The sequence below is a fragment of the Phyllostomus hastatus genome, unplaced genomic scaffold (genome assembly GCF_019186645.2).
Source record: "Phyllostomus hastatus isolate PE091 unplaced genomic scaffold, TTU_PhHast_1.1 phas_contig_17, whole genome shotgun sequence".
NCBI classification, from domain to species: Eukaryota; Metazoa; Chordata; class Mammalia; order Chiroptera; family Phyllostomidae; genus Phyllostomus; species Phyllostomus hastatus.
This window is the reverse complement of record NW_025333664.1, coordinates 41887044-41903567: the sequence shown is the minus strand read 5'-3', so window position 1 is coordinate 41903567 and position 16524 is coordinate 41887044. Positions and strand designations below refer to the sequence as shown.

The window sequence follows — 16524 nt, the reverse complement described above, 5'->3', positions numbered from 1 at the left end:
TCTTTCTAGGACTTAGTTTCTTCTTTTGTAAAAACAGATCATACAGTGCCTTAGCTGGGTGGCTCAGTTGGTTGGAGCATTGTCCCATATCCCAAAAGGCTGTCAGTTTGATTCCCAGTTGGGGAGGATACTGGAGCAATGGATCGATGGCTCTCTCTCTCTCTCTCTCTAACCCCCAACCACCACCCTCAAAAAACAAAAAATCATACAACTAAAATACACAGGTCTTTTCAACTAGAATATTTGAAATGTCTCTTGTAGCTCTAAAACTGCATAGTATCCTGTTTACATTTTAAAACCTAATAATTTATATACAAAACATTTTAAGAGACTTGATTAAATAACTGGGGGGGGCAGGGTGCAGTGTAGAACAGATGTTCATTTTCAGGCTGAAAGTTGTCCTCTAAAGTGTGTTAGAATTAAGGTCATTGTTTTATTTGAACATACATGCATAATTTTCAAAGAGCACACTAGTAAGAACAGTACCTATTACTAAAAAAATCTACAAAGTTACTGAAGTTATATATGTTCTGCTATATACACTATAAATAGTATTTTGGCTAAATAAAAATTTTAATATAAACAGTAAAGAGAAATGTTAAATACAGCTAAATAATTTTGAAACTATTGTCACTCAAAACTGCTGTATTTGTTATTATTGCCTTTAAAATGATGATAAATGAAAGATTTCCTAAGTGGTAATTATTTAGCTACCATATTTTCAAGGTTAGAAAATATGTTCAATTTTACCACCTAGAATATTTTTTAAAGTTAAGTTTTAATGTGAATTTTGAAGGGTCTAAAAAGTGATCTCAAGGAGACAAACACTTCAGACAAATATCTGAGTCAGGCTATTTCAGTTATTGGCAAACACATGGAAAAAAAACCTAGGGAGTTGTTCAAGTTTTATTTAATCATACACTTAAGAAAACTTGTATCATGAAAAACTATTACATTATCTATCTTTTGTTTACTACCTACAAGACATAGGATCTAAACAAATTATCAGACTTTCCTACAATATCAACACTAGAAGTTAACTCCAAACAGTAAGCAACTTTCAGTGCTAATGACAGCAATAATGTTACTATGTTACTAAAGAATAAATCAGCCCTACTGGCCGGGATAGGAAGGAATACCTTATACCCAGATGTGAAAATGGTAGTGACTGAGAGGGAGCTGACAGTAAAAATGACAATAGCAGCCTCTTTTTGTCTTAGTAATTATTTTCTACTTTACATGCATTAGGTCATTTAACCCTCTCAACTACCAACAGGTAGCCCAAGTAAGGTAAACACAGTGGACAGAGTCTATGGGTTCAGATCTTTGTTCTGCCACTGTTTAACTGGTCAAATTACTTAAATTCTCTGTTCATATATAAAATACCTAGCATTCAAAATGACTATGTAATATTCCTTGTATACATACTAAGTAAATATTATGAAAACACATTTTTATTACATATAATGTTGCTAAGTACACATGTTCAATAAATGTTGAAAAAGTACCCAGATACATTTAATTTACCTTTTTAAGATGTACTCAACTTAGGCAAGAATTACTTTTAATAAGTTTTAAGATATATATGGAGAAATAATTATATCTTCTCATAGTATTAAATTTTACCTCAAGAAAGGTGCATTCTTGCTATAGTCAATAAATTAAAATATTTAAATAAGCTACTATATGAAATATAAAAACATTAAAGGCTTGAGTGTAAAACCATACTAAAATTCATCTGGAATCTCAAGGGACCCCAAATAGCCAAAAAAATATTGGAAAAGAAAAATAAAGCGGGAGGACTTGCACCTTCTGATTCAAAACTTATTGCTACAGTAATTAATTAGTATGACACAGGCTAATGGACTAATTAAAATAGTACGGTACTGGCATAAGAACAGACATATTGATTAACATAAAGAAAGAGCCCAGAAATAAACCCTCACTATATACGGTCACATGATTTTCAATGAGGGGGCCAAGACCATTCAACAAGGAAAAGGCAATCATTTCAATAAATGGTACTGGGAAACTGGATGCAGATGAATAAAGTTAAAGCCTTACCTTACACCATATATAAAAATCAATTCAAAATGAATCAAAGACCTAAATGTAAGAACTAGAACTAAAAACCCTTAGAAGGAAACAGAGAGGACGCTTCATGACATTAAATTTGGCGATAATTTCTTGAATATTATACCAAAAGCAGAGGCAACAAGAGGTCCAATAAAAACTGAACTTCATTAACATTAAAAACTTTTATGCATCAAAGAACACTACCAACAGAGTGAAGAGACAACCCACAGAATGTGAGAAAATATATGCATGTCATGTAAGAGACTAGTGTCCAGAATACATGAAGTATCCCTACTATACAACAACAAAAAATTAATTCAAAAATAAGCAAAGAACATGAATAAACATTTTACCAAAGAAGATACAGAAATAGATAGTAAGTACATGAAAAAAATGCTCACTGGCAATTATCATTAAAGAAATAAATGTTAAAAGAAGTGAGGTACCACTTCCTACCCATTAGGATGGTTATTATAAAAAACAAAAACAAAAACAAAAACAGAAACTAACAAATATTGGCGAGGATGTGAAAAATTATAACTATTGTGATTAGCTTACTTTTCCTCCCAAGGATTTATACTATAATACAGGGATATAATCAGCAAATCATCTGCAAACTTACATATTTATTTAACAAACCCATGCAAATGCTAATTTAAAACATAAATATAGTATGTGTATTTTTACTTTACCACCTTCCCTTCTCCTGTCCCTCCTCTTTCATCACAAAGCACATTCAAAAACCACCTAACACCCAATCCATTTGAGTATAACAAAATATGACCACAGAGCACAAAACTTAACCCCATTCAATGGGTTACATTTCCCATTATCATTCCATTCAATTCCATTAAAGCAAATGAAATTTCTGTTACTATACAAACCAAAAGTCAACCCTAAAAATCTCAAAAAATGATTTTTAACTATAAATTATTACTTAACTCCTTTTGTCCCATAACTCTCTTTGAGTCATTTTACTGGTCATCCATCCATATCACAGGGAATAATTAAGGAAAAAGAGAAAATATGACATCATTTATGATGAAAATATGATTTTACCATATTTTCTCTTAGGCATTATCCCAGAATTACTCAGGCATTATCTTGCCTAAGTTGAGTACATTGCAGAAAAATATGAGGGGGGATCCAAAAATAAAACCTGGAAAGAATAAAAACTTGTGTATTTATTCTTTCATATTTAAACTTCAGTCATCTTCACAGTACTCTGCATTTAATGCAATATACCTACTGAAATGTTTTTTCCACTGCTCAAAACAGCTTTTGGACTTGTCAATTTTGATGCCTTTTTGCTTCTGCTGTTTTTTGTTTCATCTCTTCCACATGAGCAAAATGTTTCTCCTTTGAGGGCTTTTTTATGGGGAAACAAAAACAGTTCCTTGGGACAAGATCAAGTGAATAGGAAGGGTGGGGCATGGGGTTCATGCCATTTTTGATGAAAAACTGAACTCTTAGTAAGGTGCGGGCAGTTGAGCTCCTAAATCACCCACCACGAAATGGGAAAACATGCTGAGTCTTGAAATAATTTCACTTAAGCTGAATGAAGCCTCTCACAACACCACCAGTTGGTACAGTGGTACAGATGGGTTTCTAGAACACTCACCCAGCTGGGGAAGCATGTACTACAAGGGGCCTGTCCTCCAGAAGATAATTATGGTTTTGGGGGAGGTCTTCCCTCATATATGGTAGAAGAAATGGTTAAAATGATTTTGCTGAAAGGGGCACTGGTGTGGTACAATATTTATCTTACTGTGTGAGACTCTTGATCATGTTTTATAGTCAGTCATCATCACACATTGTTGAGTGGTGAATAGCATCTTGAATTTAGTACTAATTTTATATTGTCATTCTTACAAAATCTGTGAACAGAGGTATGAGAAAATAATAATTTTAACTAATGATTAATGTCAAGTATTTAAGCTAAATTTCTAACATATTTTTCAAAAGTTTTCATGGAGTACAAGTCAATTTTCATAGACCCACTCTCTTAGAAACCTAACAAGGTGTCGATGAGCTACTAACTGGAATAAGCAAGGCCCAAGTCTCATAATTTAATCAAAGGAGACAAAAGATATGATAATTAATCTATTTCAACTCACTTTACTGTTTATCAGAATATTACTATTAAAATTACTATTAATCATTGCTAGTCCCAATTTAAATAAAAAATATTAAATTTTAACATAATTCTTAAAATATTTATCTTTTATAAAAATTCTTTCATCCCATAAGTCATGTTTGCTCAGTTTTACCAACAAGTTAAAATTACTTTATCTAAAAGAAATAATGTCTAAATTTTACCTTGCCATGCATATTTCTTCCCATTCAAATCAATAGCAAAATCTTCAGGGTAGAAGTCAATTATACTAGAATCCTATATCAGGGAGAAAAGTAAAGATTCAAAACAAAAGTTACATGTTCTGTTACATAGAATTTGATAAAATTTTCATTTAAGTTATCAAGCCTAATGAGACACTGAGGTTTCATTCCTTCTAAAAACTGCTAAGATATAAGGTCATTAATCCCAGATCTAGTAAAAAAAATTTATTTTAAATGATGAGGGAAAAGTCATTATTATAGAATTGTAGAGCTGACAACTGTGGACCCAAGACAGTGAGCTAGTTTACTGACTAATAATTCCTGCTTCCTGGGTTGGTCTCACTCATTTTAGCTAGCACACAAAACAAGCTCAGAGTGATTTCAGATAGGTCGGTATTCGGAGCTCTTGTACCACCACACAGGGCTGGAACAAGTGAAAACAAGCTGAGAACAAAACAACTTGTCATAAGAATTTCTCCAAAACACAAATCTATTTTATTTACGGGGTAGGGTACTAATGAAAAGAAATGCAGAGGGAAAAAGTCGTGAAAAATATACAGAACTCAAATACTTTTATTTTGTTTCTTTACTACACTGTTTCAACTGAGATGCAAAAGCAACTGTGATTAATGTTAGTAAAACATATGAAAAAAACGCAGTTACCAACACAGTCCAAGTACTAAGACTCACTGGATCACTCATGAGCTTCCGCCATGATGGAGGTAGAAAGTTACCACTTGCAGCTGGAAAAACTCCCATAAGTTGTTCCAGTGGTTTAAACTTCAAGGAAGAAAAAAGTTGAAGATAAGTTTAAGATAAGACACAATTTCTATCTAAGCCAAAATTCTATGAAATTAAATGGTTCTAAATAATCAAGCTTACCGGTTTAGTGCCCTTCTCAAAATCAGAAGACATGTCTGCAATACCTTCAAAGTCTGAAGCAAATGGTGCATAATGGAATGGATAATACCACTTCCAGGAAGCACAGCCCTACAATCATTGAAAACAACAACAAAAATCTGTTAATAATAGTCACAGCATAAAAGCAAATAATAGACTATTAACCTATAATATTCCACTGATAAAGCACACAACTTCTACTATATATTCAATATATTAATTTTTTCACAAGTACTAAATGTTGTTTTGATTAAATCTGAAGTTTCTGCAAAGCATCTTTAATAATCAATCAACACGAAACTTTACATTTACAGACATAATTTGGTTAAGATTTTTATCCTTAAAATATGTTTTGTGACATTTTTCTACAACTCTATAGCTGCCATTATCAAATATAACGAAAAGCAGCCATTGCAGCTGACACTGAATTTATACAGATGAGTAAGGGGCATCACTGAAACAAGACTGAGAATAAAACAGCCAAAAGTTTCATTTTGCAATTCCCTATTATATTTTCATGGGGCAACTTTCTATTTACTATAAAAATATTTAAGTAAACCATTCAAAAAGAAAGCAAAAGCAAGTTATAGTCATAGAAAAGAGGAGTCTTCCTGACATGTGTTTTGATTCTGTGCCTAGGGAATTAAAATCTTAAGGGTATGAATAAAATATGAAATTAGAATATTTTATAATCAATACTGTGTTTTTGTTTAGTGCATAAAATGAAATTTCTCCTTACCAAAAAATTTCATCTATTCCCAGGTCACACCAAACCTAACTTTGCTTTCCATACCAGGTATCATCTAACAATGTTATAACCTACATATGTTTACCTAATCTCTCACCAGTCTGACATCTCAATTATCAAAAGCTTTCAGTCAGAGATTACTCCAGTCAGAATGTACTTCATGTAACATCAATACATTACATGGAGGAAAGGATATCATTCAAATTCCTTTCAAACTGTTACTGGAATTTTCCAGATTATTAAAAAATGCCAATTTTAATCACATTAAAGACAAAGTACAGTGAGCCACAGAATTTAATGATGAAATTCTTTAACACAACAAAAAGTAGCTTTGTTTATATATTAACATTTAAGGAGCTTTACAAATAAGTACTATTTAAGGTAATGAACTTCTAAATAAGAAACTTATTAAAGGGGGTCTGGGTTTAATTTCAGAACATAGCTCATTAACACACATTATTATAGAAATTGCTATCTTCCTAAAGTTAGCTGAAGATTTAGAGGAAAATAATTCTTTTTATACCTGGTAATAATATCGAAGAACCCAGCAGAGCCCTTCAACATAAGACTGTACAACTTTACGACGAAATTTTTCATCAGCTGCATCAACATCAAATTTGTTCTTGTAGTACCGCTGCTTCCAACCAGCTTCCCATAGCCTAAAAACCAGTCGAAGCCAGTTCACGTAGAATAAATCTGCAGTTAACTGTCTACCAATTTATCACCAAATCAACTTACATTTAGCATCCAGGTAAAATGTAAATTTGTTAAACAGTAATACCAATACAGTTTCATTTAGTTATTTCTAAAAAGTCTACTTTCACAGGATTATTATAAACTTAAACATCAAAAACCAAAACATGAACTAGTAAGGCCATTATAAAACTAAAAAAAGAATAACCATTTTAAGCTACTTTAATAATACTTCTTTGCTCAAATTTTCACACTGTTTTACATGTTATTATTTTTTTAATTTTTAAAATGTAGTTATTCATTTATTTATAGAGAAGGAAAGGGAGGGAGAAAGAGAGGGAGAGAAAAACATCTATGTGTGATTGCCCCTCACGCGCTCCCTACTGCAGGCCTGGCCAGCAACCCAGGCATGTGCCCTAGCCTGGGAATCGAACCAGCAACCCTTTGGTTCCCAAGTTGGCATTCAATCCACTGAACCATACCAGTAGGGCTCTTTTACATATTTTCGATTGTGGAACAATCCTAAAACTACACTTTAAGATTCAAATACTGCAGATATTTTATGTTGGTTACGCTCCTCCGTTTGTTAAAACAAATTTAAAATACACAAAAAAGCCAAATTGCTTTTTTAAAAAATAATTTGCACAATTAATATTTTAAAAGGTAAAATATGGTTTATAAGACAATAATCTGGGAACCAAGCAGACATTATGTATCTATTCTACCCTTGGGCCCGCTTATCCCTATCTGAGATAAGAGTTGCTGTTGGCTTAAGGTATGTATGTATGCTTTGCTAACTGAGAAGCAAGTCAATCACTTCACTAAATCATCACTAATCACCAAAACTACAATGTGAAGAACCCCATTTTCACCCAAAGTATGTTTTTTTAAGTACTCATTTCTCATTCTCAAAAACATTTAACCATTTTATTGAAGGAAGGAAAGGAGGCAAAGATGACTTTAAAATAAAAAGACAAACACCAGGACAGATCAAGAACATCAAGATGATTCCCCACTAAAGGGCTATTTTCTACTATGCACCAAATCTTACAAATTAATGGCAGTCGTGTCTCAGAATATACCATATCAATTTTAATTTCTCTCTCTCTCTCACACATACACACAGGATTCACGGAACATCAAGTAGGAGAAATATCTACTATCCATAATGTGCATTAGCACTATTTTACAGATACTATCAGTAAAATAAATGCTTAAAAACCTCAAATATGTTTTTGATATTAACATTTCTACCTTTATTGTCTTCAGGAACAAGATTAAACAATAACGTACTAAATAAATCAAGTTAACTATTAAGCTAGTATTCACTGATATAATGGCTACACAGTAAAACAAAAAGCACTCTAAGAAGTAAGTCCAGAATTATACAATCAGAGAATAAAAGCTCAGATCAGGTAATTGTTACAAGCCACCACAAAACTCAGAATTTCACATCAAAGAACATTTAGGAAAATTCAGTACCACACACGACAGTTGTGAGGTTTCTAATCATAAATACAAACACCAACCATGTCCTATAAATGCAGCACGATCTGCGGACCATTATTTGTTTAACTCTGATATCATTTTGCTAAATTCATAAGTTACAATTATTGATATCCTTGGTCTTTTGTATTTGGAGCCCAGGCTTCAAAACTAGATTTAATTACACAAGAGGCTGTTGTGTAACAGTAATAACATACTATTGTTATATAATGACCAAAAACCTTCTAAATAAATTAAATAATCAAAGTTTTCTATTTTAAATATACAGCTAAAGGAAACTTCTCTCCCTGAAATATAATTGTGCATACTCAAGTTTGAGGTTTTCAAAATATACATATTCATCTCTTAACCAAATGTCTTTTGCAATTTCATTTTGAAAAATAACCTTTTCAAATTAGATGATTAAAACAAAATATATTAAGTATCCAAGTGTAACTGAACTTTCTGAGTTAAGCAACTTGAAAATTTAATCTCAAAAGTAACTTGATTGAAAATACCTCATGTCTAGCTGATCTAGTGCCTGGTCTCAGAGGAAAAAGTGGTTTTGGAGGATGAAAACCTGCATGCATACTAATATAAACACAAGTTTAACAGTGATAGTTTACACATGTCACTGGAATTTACTGACTATTCTAACCGTCCACATTAATTACTACTGGATAAAAAGACCACAGGCAAGCATCTGAAGGCACTACTGCTCTAAGCTAAATAGCATTAATTAGATCACACCTATTTCAGCAATTTGCTAACAAAATGCTATGAAGAAAATGGCTTCACCTGACGTTATCCTCTGGCTCAGGTTCACTGTCGCTGTCATCTGCTTTTCGTTTCATTCCTCCTAACGGAGACGGGGAACCATCAGAAGTGAAACTTGTATTAGGAGATACTGAAGGACTCTGTGGATAATTGCAACATTACAGAGGAGGGATTTAATTATTCATTTTACATAAGATGTTACATTAAACTTCTATTACCACTATGTTTCACGATACCACATTTTTTAAAAAGCTATCAAACAGATATGGTAAATGTATTTAGAATGTATAAAGACTGATCTTGGCCTACTCCACCTCTCCACAAATAATAAGCCTGAGAGCTTACCAAACTCCTTAGGCTTACACTAAAAAAAAAAAAAAAGAACGTTTCAAGGATAAGATTGTTTCAAATGAAAAAAGAAAAATTTAATTTTACATATTTAAAATTATAGGACTTAAGTATTTTTTCCTTTGGTAGTTCCCTCATGTCACAAATTCATAATCACTTTCTATCAACTACACAAAGTTATAATTGGAAAAAATATATATGTGTATAAATTTATTATAAATAATACATTAAAAATTCAATATTGGTGAGAACGAAATTAAATGCTAAGTGTTCAACCTAGTACAACTGCTCTGAAAAGCAACTGTTGAGACTCTGCAAGATAACTGTTAAGTTATTTTATATATACTGTTTTAAAATTCAATGTACAAATAAAAATCTATTAGTTATCTCAGAAAATGTGGATTTTATTATTTCAGACTTAGATGCCACTTTAAGTATTACTTTAAAGTGAATTATTACTACTGGCCCCGACTGCATCCTGAGTTAGAGTGCCATCCTGATACACCAAGATTGCGGGTTTGGTCCCTGATCAGGGCCCATAAAAGCATGAACCAATGAATGCATACATAAGTGGAACAACAAATCCAGATCTCTCTTCTCATCCTCCTCTTCCTCACTCTCTAAAAATTAATAAAAAATAATTTTAAAATGTATTATCAGTATTATCTTCCCTCTGTGCCTAACTCAATGAACATAGTAGCACCCGAAAGTATTTTAATATTTAATATAAAAATTATAATCTTCCGAAATCTCAGTTTTATGTTAAATGAACAAAACCATAGGCAGAAAAGGTTTTCATGGTACAAGTTCCTTCTGTTATTCACAGTATATTAGATATTTTGAGTAAATTAAATTATTTTTAAGTTGAGAGCTCAGAAGGCTTTTTTAGTACTATTTAACTAAAACCTTACCATAAAGGTAGTTCACACTATAGGCCAAGAAAAGTTACAACACAGCAAAATTATATTTCATAGAGCTTATGACACTGCCCCTTTTAAAATGTATAATATCAATTTTATCATGATACTATATGGCCAATACTGTCAAAAACTTAACATTAATAAAAATAAATTCAGGAAGAACTGCTGCACTTAGAAAATGAAATGGGTATTTTTAGACAAACAGATCTGAGTTTGAAACAGTACGTCTAATCTTTACTGGCTGTATGGCCCTGCACATTTTATTTAACCTGTGTCAGCCTCTGCTTCAAATAGAGATAGATGATAATGTTTGATCTCTTTACAGGTTATTGCAAGGGTTAAATAAAATAATATGTGTGAAAGATTAATAACATACTAGCTGCCTGGCACAAGGTTAACACCATTAAGTAAGTTATGATCATTAAAAAAAAAATTGGTTTTAGACTTCCCGCCAAGATGCAGGTGTAGGCAGACACACTGTGCCTCCTTGTACAACCAAAAGAAGGACAACAACAATTTAAAAACAAAAAACAACTAGAACTGCCAGAAAATCAAACTATATAGAAGTCCAACAACCAAGCAGTTAAAGAAGAAACATTCATCCATACTCTCGGCAAAGCGGCAGCTGGAGGACCCGGGTGCACAAGGTGGCGGCTGGCCAGTAGGACAGCAGCTACTGGAGCGGGCAGTCCCACATCTGTACGCAGATACACCAGGAGAAACAACTGGGAAGCGAGACAGACCACGCAACCCAGGGCCCCAGGGCTCCAGCATGGAGAAATAAAGCCTCAAACCACCAATTGAAAACAACTGTGGGGGTTGAGGCTGCAGAGGGAGAAGCTCCCAGCCTCACAAGAGTTTGTTGGAGAGACCCACAGGGTTCTAAAATGTACACAAACCCACCCACGGGGAATCAGTACCAGAAGGACCCACTTTGCTTGTGGCTAGCAGAGGAAGTGACTGAAAACCAGCAGAGAGTGGAGCAAGTGCCATTGTTCCCTCTTGGACCCCTCCCCCTCATACAGTGTCACAAGGCAGCCACCCGGGATACCCTGCCCTGGTGAACACATCAGGCTCTGCCCCTTATACATAGTAGGTGCACTGAGGAAGAGAAAATGGCCCAAATGAAAGAACAGATCAAAGTGCCAGGAAAAATACAACTAAGCAATGAAAAGATAGCCAACCTATCAGATGCACACTTCAAAACACGGATAATCAGGATGCTCACAGAATTGGTTGAATTTGGTCACAAATTAGATGAAAAAATGAAGGATATGCTGAATGAAATAAAGGAAAATGTACAGGGAACCAATTGTGATGGGAAGGAAACTGGGACTCAAATCAACAGTGTGGATCAGAAAGAAGAAAGAAACATTCAACTAGAAAAAAATGAAGGAACAAGAATTCAACAAAATGAGGAGAGAGTTAGGAATCTCCAGGACATCTTTAAATATTCCAACATCTGGATTATAGGGGTAACAGAAGGAGAAGAGGAAAACTTACTTGAAAAAATAATTAAGGAGAACTTCCCCAACTTGACAAAGGAAATAGACTTCCAGGAAGTCCAGGAAGCTCAGAGAGTCCCAAAGTTGAACGAACCCAAGGATGAACACACCAAGGCACATCATAATTACATTACCCAAGATTAAAAATAAGGAGAGAATCTCAGAAGGCAGCAAGAGAAAAGGAGAAAATTACCTAAAAAGGAGTTCCCATAAGACTGTCAGCTGATTTCTCAAAAGAGAGCTTGCAAGCAAGAAGGGGATGGAAAGAAGTATTTCAAGTCACGAAAGGCAAGCACCTACGCCCAAGATTACTCTATCTAGCAAGGCTATCATTTAGAATGGAAGGGCAGGCAGGTGAAGTGCTTCTCAGATAAGGTCAAGTTAAAGGAGTTCATCATCACTAAGCTCTTATTATATGAAATGTTAAAGGGATTTATCTAAGAAAAAGATAAAAAACATGAACAATAAAATGACAGGAAACTCACAGTTATTAACAACCACACCTAAAACAAAAACAAAAGCAAACTAAGCAAACAACTAGAACAGGACCACAGAAATGGAGATCACACGGAGGGTTATCAGTGGGAGTGGAGGGGGAAAAGGTACAGAGAATAAGTAGCATAAATGGTAGGTAGAGAACAGACAGGGGGAGGTTAAGAATAGTATAGGAAAAGTAGAAGCCAAAGAACTTATATGTATGACGAATGGACACGAACTAAAGGGGGGATGGGGAATGTGGATGGGAGGGGGTATGCAGGGCAGAGGGGAATAAAGGGGGGAAATGGGACAACTGTAATAGCATAATCAATAAATTTTAAAAAATTGGTTTTATAGAGAGGAGAAGGGTAGGGAGGAAGACAGAGAGAGAAAAAGAGGGGAGAGAAACAGAGGGAGGGAGAGGGAAAGAAACACTTATTTGTTGTTCCACTTATATATTCATTGGTTGATTCTTCATGTGCCCTGGCTGAGGAACAAACCAGAAACCTTGACATACTGGGATGATGCTCTGACCTACCTGGCCAGGGCTCATCATCATTATTGTTTTTATCCACTTTATCCTTCCCCAAGGACATTTTTTTTTTCATTGCTTTAAGAGAGACAGGAAGGAAAAGAGAGAAACACTGATGTGGGAGAGAAGCATCAACTGGTTGCCTTCTGCATTTGCCTGGACCAGAGATCACATGTTTTCAGACTAGGAACCGAACCTGCAACCTTTTGGTTTTGGAATGATGTTCCAACCAATTGAGCCACACTGGCCAGGGCTCATCATCATTTTTGAAACCCAACAGATTTGATCTAAATCCATTTAGATCAAATTATGAGTGTTATGTTTTTATCAACTAAGTAGAGTTGGTTTTTTTTTGGGGGGGGGGCCCTGTGAAATGCTGCTTTACATTTATTTTTTATTTTTATATTTTATTGATTATGCTATTACACTTTTCCCATTTTCCTCCCTTTTATCCTCCTCCACCCTGCACCCCCCAAACTTCCAGCACCCTCCCTTAGTTCATATCCATAGGTGGTACATATAAGTTATTTGAGTTCTCTGTTTCCTATACCATTTTTGCCCTCTCCCTGTCTATTTAATGCCTGCCAATTGCGCTTCTTCTTCCCTGTATCTTTCTCCCCCATTCCTCTCCTCCCACCCCCACATGTTATGTCCATTTCTCTGATTCTGTTCCTGTTCTGGTTGTTTGCTTAGTTTTTGTTGTTTTTCTTTCTTTCATTTTTTTAGGTTCATTTGTTGATAGTTATAAGTTTGTTGTCATTTTACTGTTCATATTTTTGATCTTCCTTTTCTTAGATAAGTCCCTTTAACAATTCATATAATAATGGCTTGGTGATGATGAACTCCTTTAACTTGACCTTATCTGGGAAGCACTTTATCTGCCTTTCCATTTTAAATGATAGCTTTGCTGGATAGAGTAATCTTGGATGTAGGTGCTTGCCTTTCATGACTTGGAATACTTCTTTCCAGCCCCTTCTTGCTTGCAAGCTCTCTTTTGAGAAATCAGCTGACAGTCTGATAGGCACTCCTTTGTAGGTTACTGTTTCCTTATCTCTTGCTGCTTCCTTTGTAGGTTACTGTTTCCTTATCTCTTGCTGCTTCTAGGATTCTCTCCTTCATTTTAATCTTGGCTAATGTAATTATGATGTGCCTTGGTGTGTTCTTCTTTGGGTCCAACTTCTTTAGGACTCTCTGGGCTTCGTGAGTTCACGAAGTCTACTGGAAGTCTATTTCCTTTGCCAGATTGGGGAAGTTTTCCTTCATTATCTGTTCAAAGAAGTCTTCAATTTCTTGATTTTGTTCTTCTCCTTCTGGCACCCCTATAATTTGGATATTGGAACGTTTCAAGTTGTCCCAGATGTTCAAAAGCCTCTCTTCATTTTTCTGAACTCTCGTTTCTTCATTCTTTTCTGGCTAGATGTTTATTTCTTCCTTTTGTTTCAAATCATTGTTTTGAGTCCTGGTTTCCTTTCTGTCACTGTTGGTTCCCTGAATATTCTGCTTTATTTCGTTGTGGATATCTTTCATTTTCTGACCAAGCTCAATCAGTTCTGTGAGCATTGTGATTACCAGGGCTTTAAATTCTCCATCAGATAGGTTAGCTACCTCTTCATTGCTTAGTTCTCTTTTTGTGGTTTTGAACTGTTCTTTCATTTTGGCCCTATTTCTTTGCTGGGGGGGCCCCTGTTAAGTTGTAAGGGGGAGGGGCCTTCAGTATTCACCAGCCCAGGGCAACTGTCTTTGCTGTGCTAAAGCACTGCCTTTGGGGGAGGGGCTAGCGAGACAACAATGCAGCTCCCCTGCTCCTCTCTAGCTCACTCTTCAACCAACTCTGGTGTGAGACTGGGGGTTTCTCCCAGCGCAGCAGCGGTTGTTGTAGTCCACAACTACCTCTGAGTTTCAGTTTTCCCTTAAGTCAGCTCCTCTTAAGCAGCCTTCCATGGCTCTGCAGCCAGCCCTGCCCCCATAGTCAGCCACCTCACCACAGTTTCTGTCCTTTTGCTGCCTTACAAGTCTGGTTGTTCTCTTTGACTGTTTCTTTAATTTCGTGGATGTTGGAGATCCACGCAGTTTGATTTTCTGGAACTTCTGGTTGTTTACTGATTTTAGATTGGTTGTTTTTCTCCTTTTGGTTTTGTGAGGAAGCAAAAGGTTTCTCTATCTACGCTTCCATCTTGGCCAGAACTAGTACAGAGTAGTTGTTATAAAAAGCAAACTTTCCCAAATTGACAAACAACATATAAACTCTATCTTTAGGTAACAAAAATAACATACTTTCAAGAAAAAAAAAAGGTATTTGTTCTTCAGTACTAAATCTACTAGTTATCCTTTCTGCGCCATCTTTTCCAATAAAAGTATTCTTCCCTGAACATACCAGATTCATGCCACTTCAAATTGCTTAAAATAAAAAAAAAGGTTTTATTTATTTATCTTTAGAGAGGAGGAAGGGGGGAGAAAGAGAGGGAGAGAAACATCAATGTGTGGTTGCTTCTCTTGCATCCCCTACTGGGGACCTGGCCTGTAACCCAGGCATGGGAATTGAACTAATGACCTTCTGGTTCACAGGCTAGTGCTCAATCCACTGAGCCACACCAGTCAGGGCTCAAATTTTATTTGAAAATACTATTTTTGCAATCAATCTTATTAAACTAAGACTGGCCACAGACATAATGAAAGCACACTTCAGAATGTATCATCTAAAAGCACTTATATAAAATAAATAAAAACATTTATGAGCAAACAAAAGCTATCTAATAGAGCATTAACAATGCAGACCATCAGTAGACACTCATCAACTACTAGAGACTAAATACATCAAACATGCAGAAAAAATAAAACATAACCTTAAAAGTTCCTCTTTAAAGTAACATCACTATTTTAAATGAATTTTATAATTTTACTTCATTTCTCTAAATTTGGAACATTCTAGATGAAAATCCCTCCATACAAAGACCCCAAAAGGAATAATTGTGTCAAGAGGAATTAAGGCATGATCAAATATGCGACCTAATCATCAATCTTGCCACTCCCACTCCCATGGCAGACATTAGTCAATAGTGGGTCTAGTCCTGTAAAATCTGAATATTGGAATCTTTCACAAAGCATCATAGCCAGCAAAGTTTAAACCTTCTTGCCTCCCTGAGATTAAGAGAAAAGTATTCTATTATCAACATGCTGTTTGAGAATATCTGTTACTCTCAGTTCTACTCTGAGGGGACTGTAATCACTATCATCTTAAATGATGGGCATCAGTTTTCTTCTGTTCTATCCGTGTCTCATTGCAATCCCTTTCACTGACCCTCCACATCCCACTCTACTAATGCTTTAAGGAATAAGACAAGAAAACAAAAGTCAAACAGAACAAAAACACAACAGAAGGCTGCTTCTCCCAAGAGATGCAAAATCTCAGTTCTCAAACTCCAAATCTAAAGTCCCTAAAAAAGTTCCAGGTATGAGTTTATGGCAATACAAATCCAATCAGTCTCCTGATATGGCCAAACTTCTGCATATAGTATTGCCCTGTAATAAAGGATTTAGCATCAATATAGTAACTATCAGAATAAAAATTAAACATCCAAACTTAAGCCATTTCCTAGGGTATATCATGGCAATGATTGTGTACTATCTTGCCTCCCTCTATAATACACCCTCTCTCACTCATGCTTACTGGCCCGAAATAAGTAGTAACTTTGATTATCTGCTGTCTGAGAATGTCAGTTGATGGTC

General features: G+C 35.1%; 1 protein-coding gene across 2 annotated transcripts in view; it reads right to left on the bottom strand.

Moving 5' to 3' along the window:
- XRN2 (5'-3' exoribonuclease 2) overlaps positions 1 to 16524 on the bottom strand; it is a 113518-nt gene that overhangs the window by 48581 nt on the left and 48413 nt on the right. For both annotated transcript variants that reach the window (XM_045833092.1, XM_045833093.1), the window contains 5 exons: positions 9038 to 9156; positions 6585 to 6720; positions 5296 to 5403; positions 5104 to 5193; positions 4396 to 4468 (listed from right to left, as the gene is read on the bottom strand). In XM_045833092.1, coding sequence (XP_045689048.1) covers positions 4396 to 4468; positions 5104 to 5193; positions 5296 to 5403; positions 6585 to 6720; positions 9038 to 9156 — 526 coding nt within the window. The remainder of the gene's footprint in view (positions 1 to 4395; positions 4469 to 5103; positions 5194 to 5295; positions 5404 to 6584; positions 6721 to 9037; positions 9157 to 16524) is intronic.